The sequence below is a fragment of the Microtus ochrogaster genome, unplaced genomic scaffold (assembly GCF_000317375.1).
Source record: "Microtus ochrogaster isolate Prairie Vole_2 unplaced genomic scaffold, MicOch1.0 UNK88, whole genome shotgun sequence".
Taxonomy (NCBI): Eukaryota; Metazoa; Chordata; class Mammalia; order Rodentia; family Cricetidae; genus Microtus; species Microtus ochrogaster.
The window spans coordinates 1,388,997-1,406,508 of record NW_004949186.1 but is presented as its reverse complement, the minus strand read 5'-3'; the positions used below and the strand labels follow the sequence as shown (position 1 = coordinate 1,406,508).

Below are 17,512 nucleotides of genomic sequence, written 5' to 3'. Positions count from 1 at the left end.
TACTTGGGTTGCATTCCCTTTGAAAACAGTTAAGAACCCAAATTTTAAGGTATTCTTGGACAGATTTCTATTCTGCTGGACCTGAAAAGTAAAAAACCAAAGTTTTAATAGTAGCTTCTAAAAGACACACGTTTCAGGTATATGGCCCTTTGAGGCAGGGTGTTGGTAAGGAGCCCAGGGTGGTTGAACACTCATCCCTATCAGCATCCTGAGTCCTGGAATTATAGGATGCAACAGGGCCTGGCTTTCACAGCTGCCTTTAGAAAGAACCAGTCAATAACTTGTCTGCAGGGACGCCTATCCTGAGCATCTCATGAACTACAAGTTAAAATAGATAAAAAAGGCTCACACAGTCTTTTAATAAAGAGCTCACAATGTAGATGGGATTATGCAATACACAAGGTATTCTCCAAGAGTTCTACAACAAAAATTGAGTATAAATTCAATTTTGGTAGGTAAGACTTTATTTTAAACTGTATTGGGAAAAAACTATATTGATAGATGCATCATACAGTTTATCCTTTATGATGTTTAAAGGAAAGCAAATGGAAGAGTATTCCGTTTCAGTTCTTTAAAGTTTAAAATAAAAATGTTTTGTTGTCCAGAAAAAAAATAGTATATATTCTACATTGGATTTTTTAATCCTGATTTTTTTAGGGGTATGTGTGGGGATACAGGAATATAGTCTATAAGTGAGTCTAAAGTGGAATAGCGGAGAAGGCAAACTGAACAGCCCAGTACCAGGAAGCCAATAAACAAAGCGTAATTTGGATCTACATGGGCTGGTTCATTAGGGAAGACTGTGTCTGTGTGTACCTGCCACTCTTCTGCAACGCTGCCTGGTACAGCATCTGAAAACTGCCTAAGAGAGGCAGACACGGCAGACAGAATCTCCTATCTCACCACCAAGAATGAACATTATTATATCATCTCATTCTGCCCGAGAGGCATGGAAATAAAAATAGAAACACTTCCAAACTCACCTCTGGAACATCCACATTCACAGAACTAAAGAGCGAAGGCACTGATAACTCAGGATGACATCACTGAGTCAACGAGGTGGCTGTGGGATGTGCTTACTTTTGAGCCCAGGTGTGGTGGTTTGAGTAAGCATGGCCCCCATAGGCTCATGGATCGGAATGCTTGGTCACCAGGGAGTGGCACTCTGTGAAAGGATTAGGAAGTGTGTCACCAAAGGTGTCCTTTGAGGTTTCTAAAGCCCACGCCAAGCCCAGTGTTGCTCTTTCATCTCGCTGCCTGTGGATCCGATGTAGACCTTGCAGCTACTTCTCCAGCATCATGTCTGCCTGCATGCCACCATGCTTGTCCCAAGCTGACAATGAACTAAACCTCTGAAACTGTAAGCAAGCCCCAATTAAACATTTTTTTTTAAGTAAGAGTTGCCTTGGTCATGGTGTTTCTTCATAGCAACAGAACACTGATGAAGATATTAGATGTAACTAATACTCAAAGAGTTCACATTTCTGCTATGAATACTGATCACCTGAGTCAGAAATCATTTCATCTTTTGATTACACCTGATGCAAACAGTTAAGGGTTTAATCTCGAGACAATCTCAGACTGGTGGCTAATGCTCCATAGATTCTACTCTCAGGGTGCAAGTGCACTTTGGAATTTGGAGTAAAAGAACAGCAGGGGCATAAACTCAGTTTTAACCTTTATTGTGTTGCAGTGTTGACTGGACTCAGGACCTTCTACACGGCTAGGAGGGGCTCGAGCACCCAGCTGCATTCACACCCAAAAATACATTTTTAAAATTTAAAACAAAAGCACCCAGCCGCCCTAAGTTCTCTTCTTGTTTAAGTTCTCAACCCCCAACCAGTTTGCCCATGGCCTCATAGCTCCTTTCAATTAATTCAATCTTATTTTGTTAATTTCCTGAGCTACCTCTTTTTCACCCAGCCAGAGGCTTTTGTTTTGTGGCATGTCTTCAACACCTAGTTCTGGCTGTTCTCCTCGTGCTTTTACCAGAATGTACCAAATGCATCTCAACAGGGATCCCTCCAGCCCTGAGTCGGAGAGACTCACACTGCTCAGCTGACCCTTTGCAGCTGAGACTGTGCTATGTACAATGAGAACATTGCAAGCCTTGGGGCAGACACATTGCTTCTCATGCACGACACTAGATTCTCCCATACATAAGCCTATTTCACATTCATGATCCAGGTCACGAGAATGAGCCTGAAGTGAAGGAAACCCCATCAATCTGACTGCTTCTCACACACCTGTGGCAATGCTTCAGCATCGTTGAGACAAACTGGATTGAGATCCTACTTCCATTTTTAAAAAAGAATGGTGCCGGGCAGTGGTGGCTCATGCCTTTAATCCCAGCACTCGGGAAGCAGAGGCAGGCGGATCTCTGTGAGTTCGAGACCAGCCTGGTCTACAAGAGCTAGTTCCAGGACAGGCTCCAAAGCTACAGAGAAACCCTGTCTCAAAAAAACAAAACAAAATAAAAAGAGATTCTACATTCCCCTCAAGCCTTTGTTTCTTCAACTGTAAAATGAAAAAAAAATAGTCATCCCTGTCTCTCTTAGGTTAACTCTGAAAATGAAAAGATAATGGGGGGGTAGATGTCAGGACCCACCTGTTGGGAGCTGTAGATCTCTGGCCTCTTGACTTTCTTTGCCTGCTGGAGTGAACTGAGCAAAACACCTGTGCCTTCAGCTGAAAGATCCCGAGAGCTGGGCGTGGCTAAGAATCCCTCTATAAACTGCCCCTGAGCATAATAAAACTTGGCATTCTTGTATCAAGGATGACCCGTGTCTGTGTCTATGTATTTTTAAGTCTTCAGCTTAGTTCCCGGCTTGTGTACCGTCTTGTAGTGGCATGGGTGCTATAGGACCGGTCAGGACATTTGGGTTTTTACAGCCACCTTTTCAGGGTGACTCTCATGTGATCCCAGCTGTGGCAGAGTCACGTGTTCCAGGGTAGGGGCGTGAGGATTAGAAACAGTAGGTAAGAGCAACAGAGATAAGAAAGAAACACAGGTAACAGGAGGGCAACTCAGGGAATCCTGAATCTTCACTTGAGTTTATTTTCCATATACTTTTACACCCCAATGCAAAAGTGGGGGAAAGAAGGCAACAGACTGGCTTAACAGGGCACAAAGGATAACTAGAACAGTTACTTGAGACATCAAGTACTTGAGACATCAAGTTATTAATTCCTGAGAAAAGCATTTAACGTCTGGGGCAGTGAACACACCCTAGACTCAGTGTCCTGCAGGCAGCCACTCCCTAAGTCAAACCTCCTATTTTAAAAGGAGCAGAAGTACTTGAAAACTTTGACCTTTAGTCAGGGTGAAGTGGATCTACCTCTAAGGGCCACCTTGTTGTCCAAAACACCAAATAACCACAGCCTAGGTCAGGATATCTAGCCACACACCTGTTGTCAACAACTTTGACAGAGAAAAAATAAGTTCAAACTCTTGACCTTCAGACAAGGTAGTATAAGCTTACATTTTTGGGTCTCCACAGGTAGAATGTTTGCAAAGGTATTCAACAAATATTAGGTATAATTAAAATAGTTTGTGGGGCTGGAGAGGTCAGAGGTTAACAGTATTTGTTGCTCTTGTAGAGAACCTGGGTTTGGTTCCCATTACCTACACAGTGGCTCATAACCATCCCTAACTTCAGTTCCAATTATTTTGATCTCCTTGAGCACCAGGCATGCATAAGGTACATATACATCCATGCAGACAAAATATTCATACACATAAACTATCTAAAAACAAACATATCAATAAAAAGCTTGTGAAAATTAAGTGGTTTCTTGGCTTTTACAAAGTTAGAGCTTAGGAGATGCCAGCTCAGATTTCAGTGTTGAAGGTGCTGCCGGGGCACTGCTGGCCAGACCACAGCAGGAGAGGTTAGCATGGCAGGAAGAGAACCAACCATGACTTTAATGAACTTGCGCTTTAATTGAGCAAGAACTTTTATTTTTTTTAAAATCTTGTGTGTGTGTGTGTATATATATATATAATTTGCTCAGCAACAATAAAAGGAAAAAAGAAGCACTCAACTGGGAACAATAGCTACTCAGCTCATAAAAACCATTAGAAGAAACATTTTCTTTGTCTACCATGCCTAGCAATTTTGCTTGTAGGCAGCGATCCAGATCACTAAGATTCTACCTATAAAAATGAGGTCAGAGAACCCGTTCAAAAGTTCTGGCTAATAAATTATACTGGTAGAAATTTTAATTTCCTAATGTGTGTAACTACACAAAAAAATACAATTTTGGCCCATAATTCACAAAATGCTTTTGATAACTAGTTGATACTGACCTACTGATAATAGCTAGGCTCCATGGGTTGCCCTTTCGTTAGAAGCAAGGATGCTGATGATGCACACCTCTCGGTCAAATCCTCCTGCAGTCGGAGGCCTGCTCGGGGGAAGAGTTGGGGGATGAGCAGACTCCCTGGTCTCAACCCTAAGTTGACTGAGTCACAGAAACCTCTTCTTTGTGACATTAAGAATCTGGTTGATTCATCTGTTCCCACAAATGTCAACAAACTATTTTAAGCTAATTATGAAATGTGTGGAAGATAAATCACAGAAAGCTATTTTCTGTATTCAAGGTTTCCCATGACAACCAAAAAAATTCTCCCACACAGGCATGACATCTTCAATGGCCTTGTTGGGTAATCATAAGTAACACAAGTCTTGGATTTTCTTGTTAATAGAAAAAAGTATGTGGCAAAAGTCACCCATGTTCCAAAGTATTTCTTCTACTTAGTCTTAACATTTGCATTTTAAGAATGAATCTATTTTGTGCTGGTGGCCATGTCAGAGGGGCAGCAGGGGATCAGTCCACAGGAATTCAAGACACTGGTGGTTGGTTAACTCTCAGACAGGTAAGGCCCCAGGAGCCTTGGCCCCAAAATGTCTCTTGCTACTGCTCTATCTTCACGTGTTGGTTGCTGTCATTTTTCTCTGCTATCTGGCATGGTGTGAGTGGGTGTGGGGAGATACCCATTGCCTTTAATGAGGTATGATTACCCCATTCTACTAGTTGTTTTAATTTGTGGATTATTATGAAGATGATTTCTTCCTAAGATGTACTGTTTAACTGAAGCAATGATTTTATACAATAATAGTCTTAGTTTATATAGGATTTTGATGATTGAGGGCCTTTAAAAAAATAGAGCGAGAGATTGTTCTGGGGGTTACCTTAGTGGAAAAACTAATATAGGAAAAAAAGGAAGATTTGGTGTTGCCCCCAGCCCTGATCAAACAGGGCCTGCAGAGGGTAGAAAAACAGAACAAGGCAATGCCACACGGCTAGTTTCTCTTGAGGAGTCGTATAGACTGCGGCTTAGGTTAATAATTAAGAAAAAAGTTTGAGTCCCATAAGCTAAATTAGCTCAAGTTCTTTTAATCTTAATGTTGAGAGATGTGTGCACAGGTTTCAATGTGCACTGTAGTTAAAACAAAGCTTTAAAATATGACTTACGCTTAGATTAAGATGTTTTTGTTAATAGCTTTGAGGTGAAAAACCTTGGGAAGTAATCTGGAGTTTAGAAGGTACAGAGTTGAGGGAAGAACTCATTACGGTCCGTGAACAAGAATAGAGCAGCCCAGTTATTCTTGACTGATGTGACTTTCTTGCTGATTGGTTGGTGATCAAAGACAATGATTCATTCCTTGTACCCGTTTCTGCTCTCAGCTTCCTGATATAAAGCTGTTGATGGGTGGGTACGCACCCTGAGGATTTAAAGTAGAGATGACTGATTGTTTTTCATATATAAAAGTTTAGGATTATGATTCTTTTAAGATTGTTTATAAGATCACCTTTTGAGATAAGATATAAAGTGATTGATACTTTCTTTGTAACTGCACAAGGCAGCCAGCCAGTAAAAGAACTGGCTGGGAAAAAATACTTTGCTTGCTTACACTCTGTTAATCGATAACAAGTTGCTTGGATATGAACATATATAGAATATGAACATTATCTTGGGATAATCTGTTTTTCGTCTATAATATGTAGGATGTTTAATCATGTAAGGGAAATGGGAAACATGTTTTTTTTAATCTGTAATTCATTATAACCATTCACTTGAAAAAGAAGAATGTAACTACATTCAAATTTTTATACTGCCTGAAAGATTGTGTTGGGATATATAAGGAAAAATAATAAACACTAAGCAAGAAATGGACGAACACAGAGAAAGACCTTAAGAGTCTATGTGTGGCTTTCCCCTTTTTTGCCAGCCCCACAGAATGAAGTTTTACTCCAGATAGGAAAGTCAAGTTGAGTGATAGATAGTCCACGGACTCTGTGGTCTCCCTTCAGACTCCACGCTGGTCCTCAAGGTGTCGATAATTTTGCACCTTTACCCATCTTGGTAAAACACATTACCATGTAAAACTTTGGTTTTAAATATTGTTCAAACAAAACACAGGATATGTTCTGAGGGCTAAAAAAAAAACAAAGCACAATGCCTGCTACATTTAACATTCTTTTTTTTCTAACTAAATGATCCACCTTTTCTATTACATTGCGGATTGGCACCACTGAGCATAATCGAATCGGCTAGTTTTGTAAACCTTTAATCATGTTAGAAGTTCTCCAGGCCCTCATGCTTTAGCTATAGCTAAGGGTCTCAGAGAGCAGAGTGCCCTTTCAAGTCCCAGCGACTGCCCTAAAATCACGATTTAGTAAATTAGATACATTTTGGACTCAAAACATTTAAGTCCCTGACATTGAAACAGTCCCAATTCTTCTAAAGCGAGGGCATATGCAAAACCACAAGGAAGAGAACTTCAGCTCTGTTCACAGATCCCATGCCATCATGACGGTAGTTATACCTTTCTGTGTATGTTGGGGGCAGAGAGAGAGTTAGACTAAGTCTTTATAAGTATAATATTACATATGGAATAAGGTAGCAAAGCACCAGCTTCAGAACATACAAATTCCCTCCCCTTTGAAGGGAATGAAGAGCAAGGCCACATGTTTTTTATTGCTGCACACTAAATGACAGAAGGACAGATTTGGTCAATGTTCCACGTTCTTCTGTAGGACTTTAGTGCTTTGTAGTTTGTTTCCCTTGGGTATGGTCCTTCAGCATCACTTAAGTTTGGTGAATGATAGTAGCAAGTTCTTTGCTTCAATTATTTTTCCTGCTAAGTAACCAGATCCACCTGGGAGAACAAAGAGAAAGAAATGGTTAAAGCTTATGTCATTACTGACATTTTAAAAATTCAATACAGGAAAAAAACCAATAACAACTATATTTCAGGTATTTTCTCATGCATTTTTCATCTGACAGTCTATTTTATATGCTTGCCCCAAATCAAAATAGCACAAATTAAACTTATTTAGTTAAGCATTAACAGATACCCATCAGTCAAAATGCAATTTCTGAGAAAAATATAAGCTATATATTTTGGAGATCGGCCCTCTCTCAGATGTGGGGTTGGTGAAGATCTTTTCCCATTCTGTAGGCGGCCACTGTCTCATTGACCATGTCCTCTGCTCTACAGAAGCTTTTCAGTTTCAAGAGGTCCCATTTATTAATTGTCGATCTCAGTCTCTGTGCTACTGGTGTTATATTCAGGAAGTAGTCTCCTGTGCCAATGCGTTTAAGGCTACTTCCCACTTTCTGTTCTGTCAGGTTCAGTGTAACTGGATTTATGTTGAGGTCTTTGATCCACTTGGACTTGAGTTTTGTGAAGGGCGATAGACAGGGATCTGTTTGCATTCTTCTACATGAGTTATCATTTGAAAAACAATTACTGGTTATATAGTTACCATATAGACATTTGGCCAGAATATTTTCAAAATTAAATGTATGATTAACTAAACAAAATAACACTGTTTCTTTAGAGTTATATCTTAGAAGCAATAAATATTACCTTTAAGAAGGAGGAAAATCCATCTAAAAGGGTCTTTTCATGTCTCGTCATAATTTCACAAAATAAACACTAGTTTAAAAGACAAATATATAGTACATAGTGCTAAGAATCACACTTGCTAAGATAAATGAACTACCACTAAAAATAATATTAGAAGAAATTCTCTATGTTCTCTGGAATGATTCTATTACAACATTTACAATGTATTCTTGGATTTACAATACCCTCAAACAAAATTAAGTCAGTTCTTTTTTTAGAGCTCTTTGCAATGAATTATTTCTAATGTAAACAGCAAATTGAGGTGAATTTCAAATATAAAATCATTATGATCATAAGCAATGCTTATCTGACACATAAAAATATCCCCAAACTGTCACATTAAAGCTACACACCATAATCCTAATTTCTGTTCTAGAACACTGCCACTGCTCAGTGCTTGAGCTCACAGGCAATTACACTTTCTAGTCTCTGTTTTTATTTTGTACTTTTCTCTTAAGTACAAACTATCTACAGCTGAATATCGTAATGCCTCACAACTTTTAAACAACAAAAGTATTTAGACAGTATAGCTAGGAAGTGTCCCGGCTGCACTCAGGTCTCCTATTGCTATATCCCCATTACTTTAGGAAGGAAAAGGCAAGCAGAGAAAACACATCAACAAATCAACAAACACAGGGCTGCAGTACAGCCAGAAGAAACAATATTTTGTTTCTGCCTTTGAAGATGCCACTGACACTTTCATATCAAATTATGAAACATGATAAACATTTAAGGAATAAATCACACAGTGACCTTGAATACACAGTGAGAATTACAAAGAAAGTTCATAACCCTATAAGTAGATTTCATGATTATCTCTAAAAATGACCCCAGAACATGCCTGGCTTATCCTTGTCAGCTGCTTAAATGTTTGAATTAGCAAGGAGTTGCCAGGTACTTTGTGTGCTCTAAAAAATACTAAATTATTAACTAATTTTATCTATAACCTTTAATTGATCAATATACATTCTAAATATTTAAATTATAAGCCACTATGGGTTCATAAAAGAAAATGAATAAACAAACAAAATAGAGCACATAAAAGTAAAAATTTTATTAAAATCTTAAGAGTAAAAATCTTACATTTGTGGATTATCTAATATGGTTTATTTATTAAAAAAGCAGCAGCCCAGTAGATGTTGGTTAAAGGAGACTTTGTTTTTAAATAATCTAAAGATTTACAGCGATAACAACAAAGTGAGTGCTGCAATGCTAATTATGGCAGGAGAACTGCTGAAAGGCAAAGGCGGAACAGATCTCACAGTGTCCTAAGTTAGTCTGTGGGACTAAACAATGAGATTTAGATGTTGTACGTGTCTAATATCATAGGATCAGAACGAATAAAGAAAACACTGTCACAACCAAAAGGAAAAATACATACTCCATAATTATGGGAGGTTTAGCACACATCTCAATAATTCACTGGACAACTAGAGAAAGAATAAAACATCAACATAAATACCATGATGAGCAGACATGATTGAGCTGGTGCTCACAGAACATCGCACCAGACAAAAGCAGAATAACACTTTAAAGCTGCAAACTTCGAATACCGAGTCTCTGCAAACTCAAAACCATCAAAATCAGCAAGTGCACTCTGTGGACAGTGACCAGCCACACTTAGGAACCAAGCGTTCTGAAAATGTTATACATCACTTATATATACTTCAATTTTCCAGTCAATTCATTTGTTGTATTTCCAACAGTCACCAGAGCTAGTGAGACGGCTTAGAGGTGACGAGCTCTGGCTGCTCACTAGCCTCGGGTCTCACCATCTCACCAGAGCCAGCTGTCTGCTAGCTCCAGCTCCGAGACACCTGAGGCCTCGGCGCTCTGCTCTGCCGCACTTGCACGCACACACCACATACAGACTCAAGTGCCTACACATAGTCAAAAAGCAAAAATAGGTTTTAAAAGTCACTGGAGATTACAGGAGAAAATGCAAGTCATATATAGTATAGTGCTTGAACAGTACTGACACACACAATTCTACAACCGTAGATCTATGATAGAAGCCAACATGTCTAAGAGGGCCTCAATGTTTAGATAATTCACAAAAAGATAGCACAGACCAAATCAGCATTCAAGAGAAAGACTCAACAAATTCAAAGGTTAGGTTTGTTTGTTTTTTTTAATTGTTTTGGTTTTTCAAGACAGGGTTTCTCTGTGTAATAGACCTAGCTATCCTGGAAAGAGCTTTGTAAACCAGGCTGGACTTGAACTCACAGAAATCTGCCTGCCTCAACCTACCAATTGCTGGGATTAAACTTAGAGGTCAGTTTCTTTTAAAACAACAAAGATTTTTTTTTTTTTTTTAAAAAGGGCCGTGGGAGTGAGATAGTTCCGCAGCAAAGGCGCAAAGGCGCGTGCTGATGGTAGAAAGGACAGACTACCACAAGCTGCCTGAGTCCCACACAGGTGCCAAGGCACATGAGGGCACACACTCCTCTCTCTCTCCCACAACAGAAACATGAAATAATAACTTAAAAAACAACCAATCACTTTCATGATAAAGTCAAAATTTTAAATGAAAAATAAATTCCAGGAAAAACATGGCCTATCACAAGCAATAAAAAAAATCTGAAAATCAAAAGCATACCATCCATTTAAAGAACTGAATCTATAATTAAATGCCTAGCCAAAATTTTATCAACAAATCCAAAGCCCTGCCAAAAACGAACAAAAGAGCCTAAACAAAAAGATGAATAGGAGCGCATACTCATCTTTTCCCATCCCAGGGTTACCTCTGATAACAAACTCTGACAGATACCACAAGAAAGGAAACCACAGCACCTGACTAGCATAGATTCAAAAACACTATGCTCCCTTGTCCAGTCAGACAAAATATCACGACCAAGGTAGGCTTTAATCAGAAGAGCAAGATTGCTTTAACTAACATCTGAAATTTAAGCAATGTAACTCAACACATTAACAGATGAAGAAAAAAAGCATACGATCTTCTCAGCAGACACAGACAATTTGAAACACCTTAGTAATAAACTTTTAATGAACTAAGAATATACAGGAGTGTGTTTTGTGTGCTAAAACCACCAGAAAAACAGCCAGTGGCATTGCTAGTGAAAGGCAGGAAAGTAGATCTGAGGTAAGGACAAGAAAAGGACAGTGGCCATCAATGCTGATGTATCCCACCACATGGGAAGGTCTTGCCATTGTAGCATTTTCTGCCCCACCTCTTACTAACCCAAAAGGAATAAAGACCAAAAAGAAATGGTCACTGTTTATAAATGATACCAACCACTCCACAAAAAATCCAAAATTATCTAAAGACAAATCACTGCTTTTTATAAATAAATCCAAAAGTTGATGGGTAGAATATAAAAATATTTCAAAGTCAGCATTTCTGTATTCTAATAACAATAACTTCACAATAATTTAAGAACCATGACAATTTATCGCAGAAGAACTACAGTCCTAGGATGCAGAGGCAGCTCGTCAGTTACAAGCACTTGGTGCTTTTCCAGAGGGCACAAACTCAGTTCCCAGCACCTCCCTTAGGCAGTTCCCAGCCCTTTGTAACTACAGCTCCAGGGATCTGACGCCCCTGGCCTCCATGGATGCTTGCACTCATGTGTGTATTCCCACACGCACACAAACACATATACATAATTAAAAAAATAAAAATCAATCTTCAATCTAAGGATTGGGGCTCTAGCTCAGTGGGAAAGGACCAGGTTAGCATGTACAAAGTCCTGGGCTCAATCCCAACACCTTTAGAACAAAGAAAGTAGAACCAATATTGGCAGTAAACACACTAAATCACAGATATGACATACACAAACACTGTAAAACTGAAACAAAGGTGATCTAAACAAATGATCCTGTTAAGTCAATGATAACCTAAGCTATAATACATTTAACCCCAGAAAATAAGTATAGACTACGGGGCTAGAGAAGTGGTTCTCAACCCGCGGGTCGCGACCACTTTGTGGAGTGTGGGGGTTGAATAACCCTTTCACAGGGGTCACCAAAGAGCATTGGAGAACACAAATATTTACATTATGATTCATAACAGTAGCAAAACTATAGTTAGGAAATAGCCCAGAAAGTAATTTAATGATTGGGGAGGTCACCACAATAAGAGGAACTGTATATAGGGTTACAGTATTAGGAAGGTCGAGAACCACTGGGCTAGAGGGAACACATAGATCTTATTAGGTAGGAAAGGGAAATAGAATAGATAGATATGGATGGGGGGATGCAATGGGAGAATCAAATGGGAAGGGGAGAGGAGGTGGGCAGTGAGAGAAAATGCAGGAAGAGACAGCTAAAATTAAGGAAAATTTGTGGAGTAAGTAATATGGAAACCCAATACAAGAGAAACTTCCTAAAATATACGTATATGAAGATGATCTAAATGAAATTGTCAAGTCAGTAATAGGGGAGACAGAGTCCTAACTGGCCATCTTTTGTCACCAAATGAAGTACCAGGATGGGTTATATTTAGTTGAATTGTTGGCCAAGGGGGCCTCATGGGAATCCTCAAACAACCCAGGCTGTTGCCAAGACTAAAGATTGATCTCCACAAACTGACAGCAGGACCGCATTGTTGAAGACAACACCCACAACTCATGAAACATGGAAGCGTCGAGTTGGCGCCTACACAGAGCTTTCACCCTTGTGTCCTAGCATCTTTGCTATGGGAAGGTATTCTGTATGCTATCAAAAGAAAACTATAAACACCAGACCAACCACAAATCCTCTGTCTACAATGGTGTACCCTACAAGGTATCCTAGGACAATGGTGGCACAAAGCTTGTGGAAGCAGATAACCAATAAACGATCTGATTTAAGGCACACTCCATGAGATGGAACCCACACCCCACCCTGCTTGGGTGACCAAGATCCTGAGACTAGATAGCCCAGGGACCTAGGGGAAAACCAAATAATACTGTCTAAAGAAAGGGGGAAAATTAGTAATAAAATGATGCCTAATAATTAGTGTCTTGCTCAGCCATCATCAGAGAAGCTTCCTCCTGCAGCAGACAGGGACAAATACTCATAACCAGATCTTACACAGAAAGTGAGAGACCTTGGAACGCTCAGTCGTAAATGGGACGTCTCTATTAAATTCCTCCCCTGAGAGCTCAGAGAACCCCATGAAGAAGGAGGCCGAATGAATGGAAAAGCCAGAATAGATGGAGGACAGCATGAAAAGAAGGCCTCTCAATCAACACGAGCAAAGTTTCAGAACGCACAGAGACAGAAGCAGCACACACAGCTCCGCATCAGGTCTTTTGAGTTGCTGTGGGACAATGGTCTTTTATCCTGTCACCTGTATTATTTTTAATGAAATGCTGATTGGCCAGTAGCCAGGTAGGAAGTAGAGGCAGAACAACGAGAATTCTGGGAAGACTGGGAAGAGGAAAGTTTCAGTCCACAGTAGTGATCCAGACACAGAGGAAGCAAGATGTGACTGCCTCGCAGAAAAATGTACAGAACCACGTGGCTAACGTAGACAAGAATTATGGGCTAATTTAAGTTGTAAGAGTTAATAAGAAGCCTGAGCTAATATGCAAATCAGTTTATAATTAATGTAGATCTCTGTATGATTTCTTTGGGACTTAACGGCTGCGGAAACTGGTCAGGACAGAAACTCAAGTCAACACTGAGTTTAAGTTATTGTGTCCAGTTTAGTGTTTTTATGGAGTTTCTGAGTGTGTGAAGGAGTGGGTCTGAGTCTTGTGTCTTCCCCTGGGCTCTTTTCCTTTTGTTTATTTGTATTGTCCATCTTCAATGTGATAGTTTTTGTTTTATCTTACTCTATTTTATTTTGTTATAGTTAATAAAATCAATGAAAGAAAACCCTAGCCACTAGGGTAAAGGTTAACAACTGAGTTGTTATTTTTACCTGCCAGAAGAGAGAAAATCAGTATTCTCCGATGAAGTGGCACTGGGCACCAACCATTCCAGGACAGGCCTCATGTTCAGGAGTAGCTGACCAACGTATAGTAGACTCCACAGTTTTGTTTTTGTAGAGACAGGGTTTCTCTGTAGCTTTGGAGCCTGTCCTGGAACTAGCTCTTATAGACCAGGCTGGCCTCAAACTCACAAAGATCCGCCTGCCTCTGCCTCCTGAGTGCTGGGATTAAAGGCGTGCGCCACCACTGCCTGGCTGACTCCACGGCTTTTTTGTGTATGCTTTTATCTGGTTATAGTTTTCTTGGTTTTGTTGTTGTCTTGATTTTTTGTTTGTTTTGTTGTTTGAGAAAGAACTGGGTGTGTAGGGAGGAGGGAAAGAATATGATCAAAACATACTTAAATTTAAAAAATGATTTAAGTAATAAAAAGAAATATTCTACCTTGCTTATGAAGAAGAAAATTCAGTATTGTGAAGATGCCAATTCTCTGAAAACAGAATGTGCATTGGGAGAACTTCAGCCATGGGCTAGGAGATTTGTGTGTGGGTGAACACACATGCACACTGACATGCAAGCACATAGGGTTTAGTTTGTTTTGTTTTCTTCTGTTCTGTTCTTTTGGTTTTGTCTATTTCTGTGGTTTAGACCAGGTTGGCCTTAAAAACTCAAGAAAGATCCTTCTATCTATGTTGGGAGTTCAGTGACAAGCCCACCATCTCTGGATTTTATAATTCTTAATTTATGTTAAAATGAAAACTGTCAAGTAGTCAAAAAGAGGCATTAAATAAGAGAAAATATGAGAGCCTTTCACTATTAGATAAAGCTTTTTATAAGTTAAACCTACACAGAGCACTACAGGTGATTGGAGAAATAATGTTCTTTTCAATAAGTAGCACTATGGTACTTAGAGCAGAAATAATCAAAACTTTACCACTGTCTCAGAGCATATATAAAGACACTTCCTAATGCATAATGTATAATGTTTAAACACATCATCATGGCCTTGAGATAGGAAAACTTCCTAAAACAAAAAGTAACTGACTGAAAGTGAAAATGTTAAACTGGGCTACTTCAAAGATTTCTGCTCATGAGTGAACAGTAGTGACAGGGTAAAAACTCAAGCTGCAGAGAGAAGACACTTGCGATACAAGCACTCTACCTGGAGCATTCCTGTATGCTGTTCACGAACGTCAATGAAAAAGACAGACAAGCTGAGTGGTGCACAGCTGTGACCTCTATACTGGGAGGTGGAGGCAGGATCAAGAGGTCATCCTTTGGTACATAAGGAATTTGAGGCCGTTTCTTATTCAGACAATGGCTGCATTGGTGACTCCACTCTGTAATACTTTCTTGATTTGCATCCTTTTATGGACGTGTACCTCAAGTTTTAAAGTTTGTGTTGTCACTGTGCAGTGTGGTAACACTTCAGACGATCAGTGCTGAGCAAGCTCTGACTGAAGCCGAGGGCTGGGGACAGCCACCACCATGCACTGCCTCACTGGGCTCTCAAACTACATATGTATTGATTTGCTCCTTATTTTTATTAGGCAATGAGACCAAACTCATAAAAATCCAGCCAGCTAACAGATGCCAGAGTTACTCTGCACTGCCTGAGCCCACACTCCTCGGTCAGGGTCTCACACTGCATCTGAACTGTCTGTAGGATTTCCGGCTGACTGGTTTCCTGCCATCAGGATACTCACTGGTCACTCACAATGATGTGTCTGTAGGACTTCCGGCTGACTGGTTTCCTGCCATCAGGACACTGGTTGTTTCTTTCTTACTTTATCCAAATCCTTAATCCGACCCCAGTCTTCTTTTTTATTGAGAACACTAAAATCATTTCCTTGTGGTAGATCTTGTAAAGCTTGTACCTGGCTACCATTAGATAATGAATTCCTTAGAAAGTAACCACACCAAAACTGAATCCACACCTGATGGTAAAAGACTAGAATTTTTTTTTCCTAAGATCAGATATAAAAACAAGGATGTTCATTTTTATCACTTGCATTTAATATTTTACTGGGGTTTTAAACTAAGGCATTTGGTAAGAAAAAGAAAGAAAAGGCATCCATCCAGATAAGAAAATAGAATATTTCTATTAATGGATGATATGATCTTATATAGAAACAGCCCATCCCAAGTAACATACTATTAAAACTAATAATTTCACCAATGTTGCAGCATATAAGACCAACACACAATAATATTGCTTTCCTATACATTTGCACTGAATAATTAAAAAAATAAAATCAAGACAATAATTCATTCACAACAGTATCAACAAGAATAGGAAATTATATAATTTCAAGTACAAAACTTGTACTCTGAAAAGCACAAAACATGGATGCAATTACAGAAGATTTAAATACATGAGAAAACACCCCACACCCACAATCAGACCACTTAACACTTAGAACAGCAAAACTCCACAAATCGCTTTACAGATTCAGACAATTCCTATCAAAATGCCTTTGTCAAAACTGAAAAGCTGATAGTAAAATTTACACAGAACTGAAAGGTACCCAGAATAGCCCAAACAATCCTGCAATAGAACAAGTAGGGCTAACGCTGCACACAGTGAAAATTCTCTCAAAGCAATTATAATCAAGACAGTGTCGGACCGGCACAAGGACATGACTGGAGGGACAGAGCTGAGAAGCTGGAGAGGAAAGGGTGGGCCCATTAGTCTGCTTTCTAGTGCTGGAATAAATACTATGAAAAAGCAGTGTGGGGAGGAAAGGGTTTATTTAGTTCACATGTCACATTCACAGTTCAAGGCAGGAACTCAAAGCAGGAACCTGGAGAAGAGAGGTGAATCAGAGAGACCATGGAGGATCACTGCTTACTGGTATGCTGGGCTTGTTCTCTTACAGCTCCCAGAACCTCCTGTAGAGGGGTGCATTCAGTCCTCCCATACCACTCAATAACTCCCCCCCCCAAAGCCCTGCAGACTGGCCCATAGGAAAATGATGGAAGTATTTTCTCAATTGAGAAGCCTCTTCTCACATGACTTTGGCTTCTATCGAGGTGGCAAAGACCTAAGCAATCGTCAGTTTACTGTGATGGTGGCTCTAAGTGTCTGCTACTCTACATGCAGGACTGAAATGCACAAACTCAATGAATACCAACACCCATCTCAACAAGGTGTGTTTAAAGACATCCTGTAGAGCCAGCAGCACTGTACGAGCAGATGCCAGCTGAGTGGAGAATGAGAAGAGGGTCGTGGTAGTTCTTGGGCTGTATGTAATAAAGACACTGTATGTCCTTCGTGCAAATGAAGACTACATACATTTTTTTGTAGTTTTTATACTAAGGAGCCCTGCAGGCTTTGAGAGCAACTTATATATCCATGGTGCTTTTTCACATCAAACACTGCCAAATTCTTGTCCTATATTTATACAATTGATTCAGGAACCTAAAAGAACATTTATGTTGATTTAAGTGTAATCTCTTCTAACTCATTAATCTCCACTGATACACAAGCTTGCTCAAAATTAGCACCGTCTCCCCGCATTCTCTGCTGAATTGCTACAGTTTTCTTGCAGCTCACTCCATTTCCTCACAAACCTCAAAAAAAAAAAAGTTGTCTAAGTATTTTCACTTCTAAATCAGGGCCAGCTCAAACTGTCTATAAGGTCACAAGTCTTCCTTCCTTCCTTCCTTCCTTCCTTCCTTCCTTCCTTCCTTCCTTCCTTCCTTCCTTCCTTCCTT

At 39.7% G+C, this 17,512-nt stretch overlaps 1 protein-coding gene across 1 annotated transcript in view; it reads right to left on the bottom strand.

Moving 5' to 3' along the window:
- Nucleotides 1–6,923: 6,923 nt before the first annotated feature.
- Dnajc15 (DnaJ heat shock protein family (Hsp40) member C15) overlaps nt 6,924–17,512 on the bottom strand; it is a 45,485-nt gene continuing 34,896 nt past the window's right edge. Inside the window, exon 6 of the mRNA XM_005370879.1 lies at nt 6,924–7,166. Within this exon, the coding sequence (XP_005370936.1) occupies nt 7,093–7,166 (74 nt within the window). The 3' untranslated portion in view covers nt 6,924–7,092. The remainder of the gene's footprint in view (nt 7,167–17,512) is intronic.